The following is a 19,122-nucleotide window of genomic DNA, read 5'->3' as shown; positions in this document are numbered from 1 at the left end:
CAGTACTTTTACTTGAGTACAATTTTTGGCTACTCTACCCACCTCTGCAAAAATGTTATAAATTGATTTGCATTTTAATGAGGGAAATACGTATTTGACCCCCTCTCAATCAGAAAGATTTCTGGCTCCCAGGTGTCTTTTATACAGGTAACGAGCTGAGATTAGGAGCACACTCTTAAAGGGAGTGCTCCTAATCTCAGCTTGTTACCTGTATAAAAGACACCTGTCCACAGAAGCAATCAATCAATCAGATTCCAAACTCTCCACCATGGCCAAGACCAAAGAGCTCTCCAAGGATGTCAGGGACAAGATTGTAGACCTACACAAGGCTGGAATGGGCTACAAGACCATCGCCAAGCAGCTTGGTGAGAAGGTGACAACAGTTGGTGCGATTATTTGCAAATGGAAGAAACACAAAATAACTGTCAGTCTCCCTCGGCCTGGGGCTCCATGCAAGATCTCACCTCGTGGAGTTGCAATGATCATGAGAACGGTGAGGAATCAGCCCAGAACTACACGGGAGGATCTTGTTAATGATCTCAAGGCAGCTGGGACCATAGTCAATAAGAAAACAATTGGTAACACACTACGCCGTGAAGGACTGAAATCATGCAGCGCCCGCAAGTTCCCCCTGCTCAAGAAAGCACATATACAGGCCCGTCTGAAGTTTGCCAATGAACATCTGAATGATTCAGAGGAGAACTGGGTGAAAGTGTTGTGGTCAGATGAGACCAAAATCGAGGTCTTTGGCATCAACTCAACTCGCCGTGTTTGGAGGAGGAGGAACGCTGCCTATGACCCGAAGAACACCATCCCCACCGTCAAATATGGAGGTGGAAACATTATGCTTTGATGGTGTTTTTCTGCTAAGGGTACCGGACAACTTCACCGCATCAAAGGGACGATGGTCGGCGCCATGTACCGTCAAATCTTGGGTGAGAACCTCCTTCCTTCAGCCAAGGCATTGAAAATGGATCGTGGATGGGTATTCCAGCATGACAGTGACCCAAAACACATGGCCAAGGCAACAAAGGAGTGGCTCAAGAAGAAGCACATTAAGGTCTGGGAGTGGCCTAGCCAGTCTCCAGACCTTAATCCCATAGACAAATCTGTGGAGGGAGCTGAAGGTTCGAGTTGCCAAACGTCAGGCTCGAAACCTTAATGACTTGGAGAAGATCTGCAAAGAGGAGTGGGACAAAATCCCTCCTGAGATGTGTGCAAACCTGGTGGCCAACTACAAGAAACGTCTGACCTCTGTGATTGCCAACAAGGGTTTTGCCACCAAGTACTAAGTCATGTTTTGCAGAGGGGTCATTTTTGACATGCGTTTTTCTGGATTTTTTTGTTGTTATTCTGTCTCTCACTGTTCAAATAAACCTACCATTAAAATTATAGACTGATCATGTCTTTGTCAGTGGGCAAACGTACAAAATTAGCAGGGGATCAAATACTTTTTTCCCTCACTGTATGTCATGCCTGTAGCTGGTAGGGAAATTGATTGATCTAATTAGTTTACGTTTTTTACGTTTTAGTCATTTAGCAGACGCTCTTATCCAGAGAAACTTAGTTAGAATTAGTAAGAACAGGTTATGTCCTTTTTGAAAGTACCAAACAATCCATCAATTTTTTTGTGTTCCACGTGACCATGTTGTCTTAGTGTATTGTCTTAGTTGAAATCACTATTTGAAAACACAATTTCTAGACACACTATTTAAAACTGGTCTGTTTCTGTGTCCTCAGAGGTGTGTTGACGTTGCACAGCACCATATCTGCAATAGAGAGAGTTAATTGACACTTAATTTAGGAAACCCATATATAGGAGTCATGCCACTGGAATGCTAATTTTCAACGATGTCAGGGTGGAGAGGCGAGCCAGCAACCTAAGGGTTGCCAGTTCGAGTCCAGGGTCCGACGGGAAAAATCTGGGGGGAAGTGAGCTGGCAACCGGAGGGTTGCTGGTGTCAATTCCCAGATGCCATTGCCTCCCGTTGTGCCCTAGAGCAAGTCACTTAACCCCCCCCCCCCACACACAGCAACAGCTCCCAGGGCACCCAGTGTGGCCGGCTCCCACGCCTCTCCATAACCTGTATGTGTATGTATGTGTGTCTTTCGGAGGGGTTGGGTTAGAAGCGGAAGTAACATTTTGGTTGGACCTTGTGTGCAATTGACCAACAAAGAGATCTTAATCTTAATCTATGGTCTGTAAATGTACAGTAAATCATCCAGGACTACAAATAACAGGAATTTCAACAATTATAATACTCACTTTATAAAATATGAGCATAGACATGGATACTTACTCCTTTCATACAGTAACAAGTTCACTTTGAACCTTATTATAGGTAAAGGAGGACTGACACTATTGTTTAATGAATGCCCTACCAACACTAAATAACAGACAGACTTCAACAGACCTTTCCCAGAGTAGAGCTAAGTAGATTGGGTAGCAGTTGATTTTACGGTACAGACAATTATAATTCAAACTCAAGATTTGAATGAAATTCTAAATGTATTCTCAGTTCAATTGAGAAATGATGCCATCCCTTTTGTGGACGCACTGGACCATAGTTGGAGAGTAATCAGATCATGGTGATTGGATCACAAAAGTCAGGTGTAAATACCAGGTGTGAACAGGGCTTCTTTAGATGGAGGTATTATACAGTGACACGCTATAGATGGAGTACTGTATATACATCAGTCAGCTTGTGGTAGCTTGAAGCCCTCTGCAAAGTTCACCATCTGCTTCAGTGATCTCAATAGCAGCACATCCATGTCATCATCCAAGTCGATTTCCTCGTGGTAGTTCTTCACAGGCATAATGCAGCCTACTGGTACTCCCAGTTCATTACTACACTGCTCCATCTGCAATGAAAGAATATGGTTGGAATTCAATCAGATGAGTAGAATAATACATTTGGACATGTATCTCCCAGGGAGACGAAAAAGCATAAATTAAAGTGCTCCCTCAAACCATTTATTTCATACTGTAGGCCAGGGCCTATGGTCCAGGAGTGCATATCTTGGCAACCCAGAACCAGTCCAGGATATGAAACTAATGAAAACTGCGAAATCGTACATGATTAATCCAAATAGTCAGTAACACAAAACCAGCGCACCAATATAATTGTTCCACATTATCAGTCATATTACACAGTCTCCCGACAGATATAACATGTAAATGTTTTCCTCATCAAGTGAGACTATGGAGCGCCGAATCTGCAAATACTTGCATTTCTAGGTAAACTTAAAAAATATAATTCACTTACCTTCTCCTTTATATACTTGCTCAGATAGACCTTTCTCAGGTCTTCCCTCACCAATGGACAGGCTAAATCCACTTTGGTGAGAATAACCATTTGGGGAATCCCTGCCAAATACATGGAAACCAATTGAATCTTGTGTCTCTTCCATCTTATTACTACTAAAGGTCTAAAGTATCATGTCAGTTTGTGTATGTATTAAGTAATTTTTTTATTGTACATGAAAATATACTGTATTATTAGTGAAAAAACACATATTTAAAACTGGGTTCAAGACCAGGGCAACATTCATTTTCCAAACGTTGTTGAATGTTGCAGATAGAATAGCCATGAATAGAGCGGACATGATTACATGGTCTATAGGTCGGAGAGGCATGTTTGTTCTACACTACATATTTCTATCTGAACATTCCAAAACGTTGTGTCCTGCTGAAGGCGCCCAAGGGTTCAAACGCTGCTCTGATATGGGCTGATATGCACCGACTAGTCAATTGTATGATGAGACCCTGCCACCAACATTATATATTATAAACAATGTTCCATAAAAACGTGTTACCTATGTAACTTGCTGCTAGTCTGATGGCTCTCATCTTCTTGAAGACATCAGTATTCTCATCATTCTTGTTGGCATTCATCATAGGCAGTTTATCAGCTGGTATTGCACTAACTAGGCAGTGAACTGTGTCAGATAGAGTGGGGGCCTTCACATAGTACTTATTCTCCTCGGTTAAAGGTGATATGGGATTAAACTGGTGAAAAAATAGTGAAAAACAATAATGTTTATTATAAACTACCAGTAAAAAGTTTGGACACACCAACTCATTCAAGGGTTTTTCTTTATTTTTACATTGTAGAATAATAGTGAAGACATCAAAACTATGAAATAAAACATATGGAATCATGTAGTAACCTAAGAAGTGTTAAACAAATCAAAATATATTTGAGATTTGAGATTCTTCAAATAGCCACCATTTGCCTTGATGACAGCTTTGCACACTGTTGGCATTCTCTCAACCAGCTTCATGAGGTAGTCACCTGGAATGCATTTCAACTAACAGGTATGCATTCTTAAAAGTTAATTTGTGGAATTTCTTTCCTTCTTAATGCATTTGAGCCAATCAGCCCTATTTGGTAAAAGACCAAGTCCATATTATGGCAAGAACAGCTCAAATAAGCAAAGAGAAACAACAGTCCATCATTACTTTAAGACATGAAGGTCAGTCAATACGGAACATTTCAATAACTTTTAACGTTTCTTCAAGTGCAGTAGCAAAAACCATCAAGCGCTATGATGAAACTGGCTCTCATGAGGACCACCACAGGAATGGATGTCCCAGAGTTACCTCTGCTGTAGAGGATAAGTTCATTAGAGTTACTAGCCAAATAAATGCTTCACAGAGTTCAAGTCACAGACAAATCTCAACATTAACTGTTCAGAGGGGACTGTGTGAATCAGGCCTTCATGGTCTAATTGCTGCAAAGAAACCAGGACACCAATAAGAAGAAGAGACCGGCTTGGGCCAAGAAACACGAGCAATGGACATTAGACCGGTGGAAATTTGTCCTTTGGTCTGGTGTCCAAATTTGAGATTTTTGGTTCCAACCGCCGTGTCTTTGTGAGACGCAGTGTGAGTGAACGGATGATCTCCGCATGTGTATTTACCACCGTAAAGCATGTAGGAGGTGTTATGGTGTGGGGGTACTTTGCTGTTGACACTGTCTGTGATTTATTTAGAATTCAAGGCAAACTTAACCAGCATGGCTACCACAGCATTCTGCAGCGATACGCCATCCCATCTGGTTTGGGCTTATTAGGACTATCATTTGTTTTTCAACAGGACAATGACACACCTCCAGGCTGTGTAAGTGCTATTTTACCAAGAAGGAGAGTGATGGAGTGCTGCATCAGGTGACCTGGCCTCCACAATCCCCCGACCTCAACCCAATTGAGATGGTTTGGGATGAGTTGGATGTTAGAGTGAAGGAAAAGCAGCCAACAAGTGCTAAGCATATGTGGGAACTCCTTCAAGACTGTTGGAAAAAGCCTTCCAGGTGAACCTGGTTGAGAGAATGCCAAGAGTGTGCAAAGCTGTCATCAAGGCAAAGGGTGGCTATTTGAAGAATCTCAAATATAAATATATTTCGATTTGTTTAACACTTTTTGGGTTACTACATGATTCCATATGTGTTATTTCATAGTTTTGATGTCTTCACTATTATTCTACAATGTAGAAAATAGTAAAAATAAAGAAAAACCCTTGAATGAGTAGGTGTGTCCAAACTTTTGACTGGTACTGTATACAGCAAACATATTTACAGACTGAGAGGTTGCTGTGTTCAGTTCTTACCGTGTAACCCTCTTTTATATGCCCCTTCAGGGCCTTGATAATGTCCGCCTCATCAACTCCTTTGTCAATACCATTCTCCAGGCCCATGACATCATAGAATTGGAAGGGGTAGTAGGTTCCAGGTTTTTCTTTCACAATTTTGTGGGTTTCATACTGTAAAAATACATTGCAAAATTACAACTACGTACTGTATAAAAATCATACTGCATTAATTCCATTTTTATTTAGATTTCATGTAATGAATATGTTAGATATAGGATATATATATATATATATATATATATATATATATTGTTGTGAACAATTGCTACTTTGAATGTGTCACATACAGTGCCTTGCAAAAGTATTCATCCCCCTTGCCATTTTTCCTATTTTGTTGCATTACAACCTGTAATTTAAACTGATTTTTATTTAGATTTCATGTGATGGACATACACAAAATAGTCAAAATTGGTGAAGTGAAATGAAAAAAATAACTTGTTTCAAATAATTATAAACAAATAAATAACGGAAATGTGGTGTGTGCATATGTATTCACCCCCTTTGCTACGAAGCCCCTAAATAAGATCTGGTGCAACCAATTAAATTCAGAAGTCACATAATTAGTTAAATAAAGTCCATCTGTGTGCAATCTAAGTGTCACATGATCTGCCACATGATCTCAGTATATATACACCTTTTCTGAAAGGCCCCAGAGTCTGCAACACCACTAAGCAAGGGGCACCACCAAGCAAGCGGCACCATGAAGACCAAGGAGCTCTCCAAACTGGTCAGGGACAAAGTTTTGGAGAAGTACAGATCAGGGTTGGGTTATAAAAAAATATCAAAAACTTTGAACATCCCACGGAGCACCATTAAATCCATTATTAAAAAATGGAAAGAATATGGCACCACAACAAACCTGCCAAGAGAGGGCCGTCCACCAAAACTCACGGACCAGGCAAGAAGGGCATAAATCAGAGAGGCAACAAAGAGACCAAAGAAAACCCTGAAGGAGTTGCAAAGCTCCACAGCGGAGATTGGAGTATCTGTCCATAGGACCACTTTAAGCCTTACACTCCACAGAGCTGGGCTTTACAGAAGAGTGGCCAGAAAAAAAACATTGCTTAAATAAAAAAATAAGTAAACACGTTTGGTGTTTGCCAAAAGGCATGTGGGAGACTCCCCAAACATATGGAATAAGGTACTCTGGTCAGATGAGACTCAAATTGAGCTTTTTGGCCATCAAGGAAAACGCTATGTCTGGCGCAAACCCAACACCTCTCATCACCCCGAGAACACCATCCCTGCAGTGAAGCATGGTGGTGGCAGCATCATGCTGTGGGGATATTTTTTCATCGGCAGGGACTGGGAAACTGGTCAGAATTGAAGGAGTGATGGATGCCGCTAAATACAGGGAAAGTCTTGAGGGAAACCTGTTTCAGTCTTCCAGAGATTTGAGACTGGTTCACCTTCCAGCAGGACAATGACCCTAAGCATACTGCTAAAGAAACACTTGAGTGGTTTAAGGGGAAACATTTAAATGTCTTGGAATGGCCTGGTCAAAGCCCAGACCTCAATCCAATTGAGAATTTGTGGGACTTAAAGATTGCTGTACACCAGCGGAACCCATCCAACTTGAAGGAGCTGGAGCAGTTTTGCCTTGAAGAATGGGCAAAAATCCCAGTGGCTAGATGTGCCAAGCTTATAGAGACATACCCCAAGAGACTTGCAGCTGTAATTGCTGCAAAAGGTGGCTCTACAAAGTATTGACTCTGGAGGGGTGATAGTTATGCACGCTCAAGTTTTCTGTTTTTTTGTCTTATTTCTTGTTTCATTCACACAAATAAATATTTTGCATCTTCAAAGTGGTAGGCATGTTGTGTAAATCAAATGATACAAACCCCCAAAAAATCTATTTTAATTCCAGGTTGTAAGGCAACAATATAGGTAAAATGCCAAGGGGGATGAATACTTTCGCAATCCACTGTAATACCTAAGAATGTACCTTTTTTGTGAAGCTTGCACCTGCAGAAGCATTATCAGCTAAGGCAACGCTCATACATTTGTCCTGAAAGATATTGTTGATGGAGTTGATGAAGCTGGACTTGCCCGCTCCAGCTGGTCCATGGAGGAGGATTCTGATTGTCTTCACTTGAGGGTTTTCAGGCACATAGTCTTTCAGTTTCTGCAGCATTTCCTCTTTATGACTGTTAGATGGCAGTAAAAACCAGAGAAAGGGTTAGAGAAAGGGTTAGGCTAAATCTTGATTAAGTTCTGAAGCACGTAATTCAACAATCCACCACACCTACTTAAAAATATGTCTCTCCCTGGTTCATTATCAAATATAAGTAGGGGTATTAGGGTAGTTTACAACATAAACATCCACATTGGAGTTGTAGTGACCTGAGACCAAACAAATTAGACTTACGATCAATCTTACACTTTTCTCAGATTTCCATATATTTTTGTGCATCTACATTACATTACATTTTAGTCATTTAGCAGACGCTCTTATCCAGAGCGACTTACAGTTAGTGCATACATTTTTATTTTTCATACCCCCTGTGGGTATGCTGTACTTACCCCCAAGATGTGTGTCTCCATTCTTTGTCAAAAGCTGTTAAACAAAAGAGTCAGTACATATTCTGATAAACAACTACTCATGAAATATATTTCATGAAATATTTAAATTTCATCAATTACAAATTACATGACCCTCCCCTGGACTAAACTCTCCCGGGACTGAAATTGAAAAGGCATGACCCTCCACAACATTACTCCATTTACAACACCATTTAGCCTCCTTGGAGTAGATCCTAAACTTAATGCAAGCTAAATGGGCATATTCATAACATGAGGCTCTATAAAGCATGACAATGTCCTCAAACTCAAAGTTTTTAAAAAAGAACCTTAAGAAGTTTTATGCCTACATACAGCATGAAACAATATCGTAGCTGATGTTTTTGGGGGGGATCTTTCTGGGTCAGTTGAAAGCAGCCAAGGTAAGGTTAAAGGTCTGATCCCTTTAAATCACTGATTTGATTTATTTATTTTTTTTCAATGGAAGTTTAATACATTTTCTGGAACTATTTTTTATGACACATTTTGATTAAACACCTGCGTACATACAGTGGGGAAAAAAAGTATTTAGTCAGCCACCAATTGTGCAAGTTCACCCACTTAAATAGATGAGAGAGGCCTGTAATTTTCATCATAGGTACAAGTCAACTATGACAGACAAAATGAGGATTTTTAATGAATTTATTTGCAAATTATGGTGGAAAATAAGTATTTGGTCAATAACAAAAGTTTCTCAATACTTTGTTATATACCCTTTGTTGGCAATGACACAGGTCAAACGTTTTCTGTAAGTCTTCACAAGGTTTTCACACACTGTTGCTGGTATTTTGGCCCATTCCTCCATGCAGATCTCCTCTAGAGCAGTGATGTTTTGGGGCTGTCGCTGGGCAACACGGACTTTCAACTCCCTCCAAAGATTTTATATGGGGTTGAGATCTGGAGACTGGCTAGGCCACTCCAGGACCTTGAAATGCTTCTTACGAAGCCACTCCTTCGTTGCCCGGGCGGTGTGTTTGGGATCATTGTCATGCTGAAAGACCCAGCCACGTTTCATCTTCAATGCCCTTGCTGATGGAAGGAGGTTTTCACTCAAAATCTCACGATACATGGCCCCATTCATTCTTTCCTTTACACGGATCAGTCGTCCTGGTCCCTTTGCAGAAAAACAGCCCCAAAGCATGATGTTTCCACCCCCATGCCACAGTAGGTATGGTGTTCTTTGGATGCAACTCAGCATTCTTTGTCCTCCAAACACGACAAGTTGAGTTTTTACCAAAAAGTTCTATTTTGGTTTCATCTGACCATATGACATTCTCCCAATCCTCTTCTGGATCATCCAAATGCACTCTAGCAAACTTCAGACGGGCCTGGACATGTACTGGCTTAAGCAGGGGGACACGTCTGGCACTGCAGGATTTGAGTCCCTGGCGGCGTAGTGTGTTACTGATGGTAGGCTTTGTTACTTTGGTCCCAGCTCTCTGCAGGTCATTCACTAGGTCCCCCCGTGTGGTTCTGTGATTTTTGCTCACCGTTTTTGTGATCATTTTGACCCCACGGGGTGAGATCTTGCGTGGAGCCCCAGATCGAGGGAGATTATCAGTGGTCTTGTATGTCTTCCATTTCCTAAAAATTGCTCCCACAGTTGATTTCTTCAAACCAAGCTGCTTACCTATTGCAGATTCAGTCTTCCCAGCCTGGTGCAGGTCTACAATTTTGTTTCTGGTGTCCTTTGACAGCTCTTTGGTCTTGGCCATAGTGGAGTTTGGAGTGTGACTGTTTGAGGTTGTGGACAGGTGTCTTTTATACTGATAACAAGTTCAAACAGGTGCCATTAATACAGGTAACGAGTGGAGGACAGAGGAGCCTCTTAAAGAAGAAGTTACAGGTCTGTGAGAGCCAGAAATCTTGCTTGTTTGTAGGTGACCAAATACTTATTTTCCACCATAATTTGCAAATAAATTCATAAAAAATCCTACAATGTGATTTTCTGGATTTTCTTTTCTCAATTTGTCTGTCATAGTTGACGTGTACCTATGATGAAAATTACAGGCCTCTCTCATCTTTTTAAGTGGGAGAACTTGCACAATTGGTGGCTGACTAAATACTTTTTTTCCCCACTGTATAAACATACTAATTACCTGGTAGTGGACGTGGAGGTGGAGGGCTAGGTTTGGATTTAAACAACCCCATGCCTTTCTCCTCAAATTATTCTTAACTGAAATACAAAATAAATACTCTACACAAACAAAAACACACACACACACAATAACAAAAATTATCAATGAGATTTGCTGATTCACTAGCCTCATTTATACCTGGTGCTAACATGCATCCTTTGTCTTCATCTTGTCCACATTATAATTGTGCCCACATTTTTTGACAGGGTAGACAATTAAAAGACGCATTGTGATCTGATCGTGATCAGATCTGCCAGACCACCCCCAGAGGTAATCAGGGACCAATTGCATCTGGATATCAATCAAGCGTAAACAGATCTGGATGGTCAAACCATTCAAATCATATTCATACCGCCTTCTAAAATCATTGACAGGTAGCACCATTGACTTATGGCATCAATAGTTGGTGTAACCAGGAAATCTGGTCCCAATGCAACACAGTGGATGGATAAGAGACACATTTTAATACCATGTGTAAAGACGACAAACCTTCATCAGATATTGATATGATCATATCAATCAGATCACAAAACAAACATGTTAGCTCAAGGTGTAAACAAGGCAACTATTGAACAAACAATAGCAAAACATACCCCCAAATCCATAAATTTTTTGGTGTTCCACATGTCTTAGTGTAAACACTTTCTATTGAAATCACTATTTGAAAACACAATTTCTAAAATACTTTTTCAAATGGTCTGTTTCTGTGTCCTCAGAGGTGTTCTGCACACCACCATATCTGCAATTGAGTTTACACTTAATTTAGGAAATACATGCAGTACTCATGTCATTGGAATGCTGATTTTCTAGAATGTCTTTATGTATAGTCTGTAAATGTACAGAACATTATCCAGGACTACAAATAACAGCAATTTCAACAATTGGGTCACTTAAAATATATATATGAGCATACGTAGACATAGGTACTTAGTCCTTTCATACAGCAACAAGTTAACTTTGAACCTTATGAAAGTTAAAAGAGGACTGACCCTATTGTTTAATGAATGCCCTAACAACAATAAATAGCAGACAGACTTCAACCTACCATTCCCAGAGTAAAGGCACATAGGTAAGTAGATTGGGTAAAAGTTGATTTTACGGTACAGACAATTTATCATTCAAACTCAAGATGTGAATTGGAATTTAAAATGTATTCTCAGTTCAATTCAGAACTGACGCAAACCCTGGTGTGGACCCCCTGAACCATAGTTGGAGAGTAATCTGATCATGGTGATTGAATCACAAAAATCAGGTGTAAACACAAGGTGTGAACAGGGCTTTTTTAGATGGAGCTTTTATACAGTGACAGGCTGTAGATACAGTACTGTACATCCATCAGTCAGCTTGTGGTAGCTTGAACCTATCTGCAAAGTCCACCATCTTATTTATGCTTAATTTCTGAACATTGCATCAATGATAAAAATAAATTAAAAAAATAGATAGACATTGTCTATAGCCTACCTCAAGTCTTCCAGTGATAAGATGTGTCAATAATTCGATGAAGTTCCAAATAAGTGTCACGGTTAAGTCTGACACTCCTTTTTATAACTCTCTGAGGATCGTTTTTGTTTGGTTTTGGTTTCTGTTTTGGTATTATCTGCATCAAGAATGTCACACCCAGTTCTATTCTGCCAGCAGCACAATTGATGACATCACATTCATATGGTAATGAGGAAACCTTCTAAATACAATCCCACATTTCAACACATTGCAATATCACTAGCTGATAATACATTTTTAAAAAGGGCCACTTTTATTGTGCCAACAAGCAAAGGCAATATGTAATTTATGAGAACAAATAAAAAATATGGTTTTAAAAACATACACTACCTGTCAAACGTTTTAGAACACCTACTAATTCAAGGGGTTTTCTTTATTTTTACTATTTTCTACATTGTAGAATAATAGTGAAGACATCAAAACTATGAAATAACACATATGGAATCATGTAGTAACCAAAAAAGTGTTGAACAAATCAAAATATATTTTATATTTGAGATTCTTCAAATAGCCACCGTTTGCCTTGATGACAGCTTTGCATACTCTTGGCATTCTCTCAACCAGCTTCACCTGGAATGCTTTTCCAACAGTCTTGAAGGAGTTCCCACATATGCTGGGCACATGTTGGCTGCTATTCCTTCACTCTGCGGTCCGACTCATCCCAAACCATCTCAATTTGGTGGAGGTCGGGGGATTGTTGAGGCCAGGTCATCTGATGCAGCACTCCATCACTCTCCTTCTTGGTCAAATAGCCCTTACACAGCCTGGAGGTGTGTTGGGTCATTGCCCTGTTGAACATCACGTGATAGTCCCACTAAGCACAAACCAGATGGGATGGCGTATCGCTGCAGAATGCTGTGGTAGCCATGTTTGGTTAAGTGTGCCTTGAATTTTAAATAAATCACAGCCGGTGTCACCAGCAAAGCACCCCCACACCATCACACCTCCTCCTCCATGCTTCACGGTGGGAACCACACATGCGGAGATCATCCGTTCACCTACTCTGCGTCTCACAAAGACATGGCGGTTGGAACCAGTCTAATGTTCATTGCTCGTGTTTCTTGGCCCAAGCAGGTCTGTTCTTCTTATTGGTGTCCTTTAGTAGTGGTTTCTTTGCAGCAATTCGACCATGAAGGCCTGATTCATGCAGTCTCCTCTGAATAGTTGATGTTGAGATGTGTCTGTTACTTGAACTCTGTGAAGCATTTATTTGGGCTGCAATTTCTGAGGCTGGTAACTCTAATGAACTTATCCTCTGCAGCAGAGGTAACTCTGGGTCTTCCTTTCCTGTGGCGGTCCTCATGAGACCCAGTTCCATCATAGCGCTTGATGGTTTTTGCGACTGCATTGAAGAAACATTCAAAGGTCTTGACATTTTCCGGATTGACTGACCATGTCTTAAAGTAATGATGGACTGTCGTTTCTCTTTGCATATTTGAGCTGTTCTTGCCATAATATGGACTTGGTCTTTTACCAAATAGGGCTATCTTCTGTATACCCCCCCCTAATCAAATGGCTATCCGGACTATTTGCATTGACCCCCACCCCCCTTTTTCCCCCGTTACTGCTACTCGTTGTTTATTATCTATTGATATTCACTTTACCCCTACTTACATGTACACATTACCTCAATTACCTCAACTAACCAAGCTTCCTGCCATCCAAGACCTCTACACCAGGCGGTGTCAGAGGAAGGCCCTAAGAATTGCCAAAGACTCCAGCCACCCTAGTCATAGACTGTTCTCTCTGCTACCGCACAGCACGCGGTACCGGAGCACATTGACTCGGTACCGGTATCCCCTGTATATTGCCTCGTTATTGTTATTTTATTGTTGCTCTTTTATTTTTGACTTACTCTTATTTTTCTTAACTCTGCATTGTTGGTTAAGGGCTTGTAAGTAAGCATTTTACGGTAAGGTCTACACCTGCTGTATTCGGAGCATGTGACAAATACAATTTGATTTGAACCCTGTACATGTTTTTATTTATTTATTTCACCTTTATTTAACCAGGTAGGCCAGTTGAGAACAAGTTCTCAATTACAACTGCGACCTGGCCAAGATAAAGCAAAGCGGTGCGATAAAAACAACAACAACACAGAGTTACACATGGGATAAACAAAACATACAGTCAATAACACAATAGAAAATATATATACCGTGTGTGCAAATGTAGTAAGTTATGGAGGCAATAAATAGGCCATAGTGCAAAATAATTACAATTTAGTATTAACACTGGAGTGATAGATGTGCAGAAGATGATGTGCAAAAACAGATAGTGAGGGGAAAAATAATTGATCCCCTGCTGATTTTGTACGTTTGCCCACTGACAAAGAAATGATCAGTCTATAATTTTAATGGTAGGTTATTTGAACAGTGAGAGACAGAATAACAACAAAAGAATCCTGAAAAACGCATGTCAAAAATGTTAGAAATTGATTTGCATTTTCATGAGGGAAATAAGTATTTGACCCCCTCTCAATCAGAAAGATTTCTGGCTCCCAGGTGTCTTTTATACAGGTAACGAGCTGAGATTAGGGGCACACTCTTAAAGGGAATGCTCCTAATCTCAGTTTACTGTTTGGAGGAGGAGGAATGCTGCCTATGACCCCAAGAACACCATCCCCACCATCAAACATGGAGGTGGAAACATTATGCTTTGGGGGTGTTTTTCTGCTAAGGGGACAGGACAACTTCACCGCATCAAAGGGACGATGGACAGGTCCATGTACCGTCAAATCTTGGGTGAGAACCTCCTTCCCTCAGCCAGGGCATTGAAAATGGGTCATGGATGGGTATTCCAGCATGACAATGACCCAAAACACACGGCCAAGGCAACAAAGGAGTGGCTCAAGAAGAAGCACATTAAGGTCCTGGAGTGGCCTAGCCAGTCTCCAGACCTTAATCCCATAGAAAACCTGTGGAGGGAGCTGAAGGTTCGAGTTGCCAAACGTCAGGCTCGAAACCTTAATGACTTGGAGAAGATCTGCAAAGAGGAGTGGGACAAAATCCCTCCTGAGATGTGTGCAAACCTGGTGGCCAACTACAAGAAACGTCTGACCTCTGATTGCCAACAAGGGTTTTGCGACCAAGTACTAAGTCATGTTTTGCAGAGGGGTCAAATACTTATTTCCCTCATTAAAATGCAAATCAATTTATAACATTTTTGACATGTGCTTTTCTGGATTTTTTTGTTGTTATTCTGTCTCTCACTGTTCAAATAAACCTACCATTAAAATTATAGACTGATCATGTCTTTGTCAGTGGGAAAACATACAAAATCAGCAGGGGATCAAATTATTTTTTCCCCTCACTGTACTTGGGTGCAAATGAGGAAAATAAATAACAATATGGGGATGAGGTAGTTGGTTGGGCTAATTACAGATGGGCTGTGTACAGGTGCAGTGATCGGTAAGCTGCTCTGACAACTGATGCTTAAAGTTAGTGAGGGAGATAAGAGTCTCCAGCTTCAGAGATTTTTGCAGTTTGTTCCAGTCATTAGCAGCAGAGAACTGGAAGGAATGGCGGCCAAAGGAGGTGTTGGCTTTGGGGATGACCAGTGAGATATACCTGCTGGAGCGCATACTACGGGTGGGTGTTGCTATGGTGACCAATGAGCTAAGATAAGGCAGGGATTTGCCTAGCAGTGATTTATAGATGACCTGGAGCCAGTGGGTTTGGCGAGAAATATGTAGTGAGGGCCAGCCAACGAGAGCGTACAGGTCACAATGGTGGGTAGTATATGGGGCTTTGGTGACAAAACGGATGGCACTGTAATAGACTACATCCTTGTATGGCATTGAAGCTCATTTGGAGGTTTGTTAACACAGTGTCCAATGAAGGGCCAGATGTATACAAAATGGTGTTGTCTGCATAGAGGTGGATCTGAGAGTCACCAGCAGCAAGAGCAACATCATTGATATACACAGAGAATAGAGTCGGCCCGAGAATTTAACCCTGTGGCACCCCCATAAAGACTGCCAGAGATCCAGACAACAAGCCCTCCGATTTGACACATTGAACTCTATCTGAGAAGTTGTTGAACCAGACGAGGCAGTCATTTCAGAAACCAAGGCTATTTAGTCTGCCAATAACAATGCGGTGATTGACAGAGTCGAAAGCCTTGGCCAGGTCGATGAAGACGGCTGCACAGTACTGTCTTTTATCGATCTCGGTTATAATATCGTTTAGAACCTTGAGCGTGGCTGAGGTGCACCCATGACCAGCTCGGAAACCAGATTGCATAGCGGAGAAGGTACGGTGGGATTCGAAATGATCGGTGATCTGTTTGTGGTCCTCTGTAGCTCAGCTGGTAGAGCACGGCGCTTGTAACGCCAAGGTAGTGGGTTCGATCCCCGGGACCACCCATACACAAAAAAAAATGTATGCACGCATGACTGTAAGTCGCTTTGGATAAAAGCGTCTGCTAAATGGCATATTATTATTATTATTATTATTATTAACTTGGCTTTCAAATACTTTCGAAAGGCAGGGCAGGATGGATATAGGTCTGTAACAGTTTGGATCTAGAGTGTCACCCCTTTTGAAGAGGATGACCGCGGCAGCTTTCCAATCTCTGGGGATCTCAGATGATACGAAAGAGAGGTTGAACAGGCTAGTAATAGGGGTTGCTACAATTTCGGTGAATAATTGTAGCAAGGTCCCGTTGTCCTCTGTAGCTCAATTGGTAGAGCATGGCGCTTGTAACGCCAGGGTAGTGGGTTCGATCCCCGGGACCACCCATACGTAAAAATGTATGCGCACATGACTGTAAGTCGCTTTGGATAAAAGCGTCTGCTAAATGGCATATTATCATATCATATTATATTATTATAATTTTAGAAAGAAAGGGTCCAGATTGTCTAGCTCAGCTGATTTGTAGGGGTCCAGATTTTGCAGCTCTTTCAGGGGGGGGGCATGAGCAAGTTGCAGTGGAGGGTGCAGTGCTGGTGGCCGGGGTAGGGGTAGCCAGTTGGAAAGCATGGCCAGCCGTAGCAAAATGCTTATTGAAATTCTCTATTATTGTAGATTTAGCCTCAGTGCATTGGGCAGCTGGGAGGAGGTGCTCTTATTCTCCATGGACTTTACAATGTCCCAAAACTTTTTGAAGTTAGTGCTACAGGATGCAAATTTCTGTTTGAAAAAGCTAGCCTTTGCTTTCCTAACTGATTGTGTATATTGGTTCCTGACTTCCCTGAAAAGTTGCACATCGCGGGGGCTGTTCGATGCTAATGCAGTACGCCACAGGATGTTTTTGTGCTAGTCAAGGGCATTCAAGTCTGGGGTGAACCAGGGGCTATATCTGAAGACAGCGGAGGTGTATTTAGAGGGTAAATTAGTCAGGATGATATCTATGAGGGTGCCCATGTTTACGGATTTAGGGTTGTACCTGGTAGGTTCCTTGATAATTTGTGTGAGATTGAGGGCATCTAGTTTAGATTATAGGACGGCCAGGGTATTAAGCATATCCCAGTTTAGGTCACCAAGCAGTACGAACTCTGAGGATAGATGGGGGGCAATCAATTCACATATGGTGTCCAGGGCACAGCTAGGGGCTGAGGGGGGTCTGTATCAAGCGGCAACAGTGATAGACTTATTTCTGGAAAGGTGGATTTTTAGAAGTAGAAGCTCAAACTGTTTGGGCACAGACCTGGATAGTATGATAGAGCTCTGCAGGCTATCTCTACAGTAGATTGCAACTCCGCCCCCTTTGGCAGGTCTATCTAGACTGAAAATGTTGTAGTTGACTAATAGACCCTTTTAATTCCTAGGTATAACCAATTAAATTCAGATCAAACGGACATCAATAGAGCATAGCACACAGATCATATTTTCAACATTCAGATAAATGAACAGCATATTGCTTACTGGTACATATTATGATGTTGTATTATTTTGTTATTATTAAGGCACATTTCATTCTATCACACACTTGTCCCGATAACATCACCTTTGACCTTAACAGGCCTTGTCTGCACTCGACATTGAACCTGAACAGAGGTGCAGCATTTTGGTATGTTGATCTTCTCTTTTGTCGTTTTCACCAGGGTACTCATATGACTGGTAGGCACTCACGAGGTCTATGAAATCCTGGACATTGTTTTTCTTTAGGCTAGGAAAGGCCATTCTCACTGTCTCTTTTATCTGCTCTATGCATGTGCCTCCTGACGGTTCACTGTTGTAGACAATTTGCTCAATCGCATTAAAGCCAATAATGGGATGAGATAGATGTCTGCCCTTCATCATGAGCACTGGGATGACTAATTATTTAATGTCAGTTGCCTCGAGGCCAGCTTTAAAGTCACTTCTATCCAACCTACATAAGGCATGTTCATTCCATTGGTAGATACTATCTGTAGTGAGTCAGGTGAGTCAATTAGATCTGAAACATTTCTCAGCCTAACACCAAGTACGTTTTTATCTTTCACAGTGCATCAATGATACACACCTGAGAGCCAGTGTCCCACAAGGCCTGAGTTCTCTGATCCTGTAAATAGCATTCAACAAGGCATTGTTTTCCTACTAAGGCAGTTACAGTAGAAGGCTGGTTTACCTTAGTGCAGTGGTCTCCAACCCTGTTCCTGGAGATATCCTGTAGGTTTTTGCTCTAACCCTAACGTAGCACACCTGATTCTAATAATTGGTTGGTTGATAAGCTGAATCATGTTAGTTACAACTGGGGTTGGATTGAAAATCTACAGGAGGGTAGCTCTCCAGGAACAGGGTTGGAGAGCCCTGCCTTAGAGTTCTTCTTCATTACATTCGTCTTCATGCAGAAGTATGGTCTCTGTGTGCAGTATTTTCAGCACAGTGTTCATTTTGACGTGCTCTCGAACCGTACAGTGTTTTCTTACAGGAAGAGCACTATTTTAGTCCATGGCCCTTTTCTCTCATTCCACAATTTGTACAGTGTTGGAACGTGTCTGTGTGGCTGGTTACTCCCTGTCCCACGGGGGCAACCTGTCTTCGTTTAAAGGAACCTCTCTGGTTGGCTTTGTCCATCTGAACCGGCAGCCTGCCAGGAAGTGGTCGCTGCTGCCACATCTGTACTCCTCTGATCCACTCTGTTGACAGTGGAAACACCTTCTCATACGGGCACGGTTTGGGGGTGCATAGTATCGCTGTGGTGCTTATCTCTGCTGGAACTGTGCTGTTTCCCTCACCGGTGGTTCGTATCTCTGCTTGAACTGGGTTATTTCTCTCACCTGTGGTTCATATCACTGGGTTATTTCTCTCACCTGTGGTTCATATCGCTGGGTTATTTCTCTCACCTGTG

General features: G+C 41.6%; 1 protein-coding gene across 2 annotated transcripts; it reads right to left on the bottom strand.

The window, feature by feature from the left end:
- Positions 1-2,255: 2,255 nt before the first annotated feature.
- LOC311103775 (interferon-induced protein 44-like) lies at positions 2,256-11,858 on the bottom strand. 2 transcript variants are annotated; one of them, XM_084145427.1, is made up of 8 exons: positions 11,809-11,858; positions 10,309-10,385; positions 8,174-8,207; positions 7,596-7,797; positions 5,609-5,761; positions 3,817-4,009; positions 3,267-3,367; positions 2,257-2,862 (listed from the first exon to the last, which is right to left on the bottom strand). In XM_084145427.1, exons 2-8 carry the CDS (start codon positions 10,358-10,360, stop codon positions 2,695-2,697), a joined length of 903 nt encoding a protein of 300 aa, XP_084001553.1. In that variant the 5' UTR covers positions 10,361-10,385; positions 11,809-11,858; the 3' UTR covers positions 2,257-2,694. The 2 variants fall into 2 exon arrangements, with proteins under 2 accessions (XP_084001552.1, XP_084001553.1); XM_084145426.1 differs by lacking the exon at positions 11,809-11,858 and having other exon boundaries at positions 2,256-2,862; positions 10,309-10,406.
- Between the last annotated feature and the right edge of the window lie 7,264 nt (positions 11,859-19,122).

The sequence above is a fragment of the Coregonus lavaretus genome (assembly GCF_964263955.1).
Source record: "Coregonus lavaretus genome assembly, chromosome: 28".
Taxonomy (NCBI): domain Eukaryota; kingdom Metazoa; phylum Chordata; class Actinopteri; order Salmoniformes; family Salmonidae; genus Coregonus; species Coregonus lavaretus.
The sequence above is the reverse complement of the archived record's forward strand: the minus strand, read 5'-3'. Positions and strand labels throughout refer to the sequence as shown.

Bases quoted from the DNA above. Each gene is read 5' to 3' on its own strand.
- LOC311103775 (XM_084145427.1), bottom strand. From the start codon at position 10,360: ATGGGGTTGTTTAAATCCAAACCTAGCCCTCCACCTCCACGTCCACTA. The intron at 7,798-8,173 runs GTAAGTACAGCA...GCCATCTAACAG, and splicing joins TGGAGACACACATCTTGGGG to TCATAAAGAGGAAATGCTGC. The intron at 5,762-7,595 runs GTACATTCTTAG...GTATTTTTACAG, and splicing joins GTGCAAGCTTCACAAAAAAG to TATGAAACCCACAAAATTGT.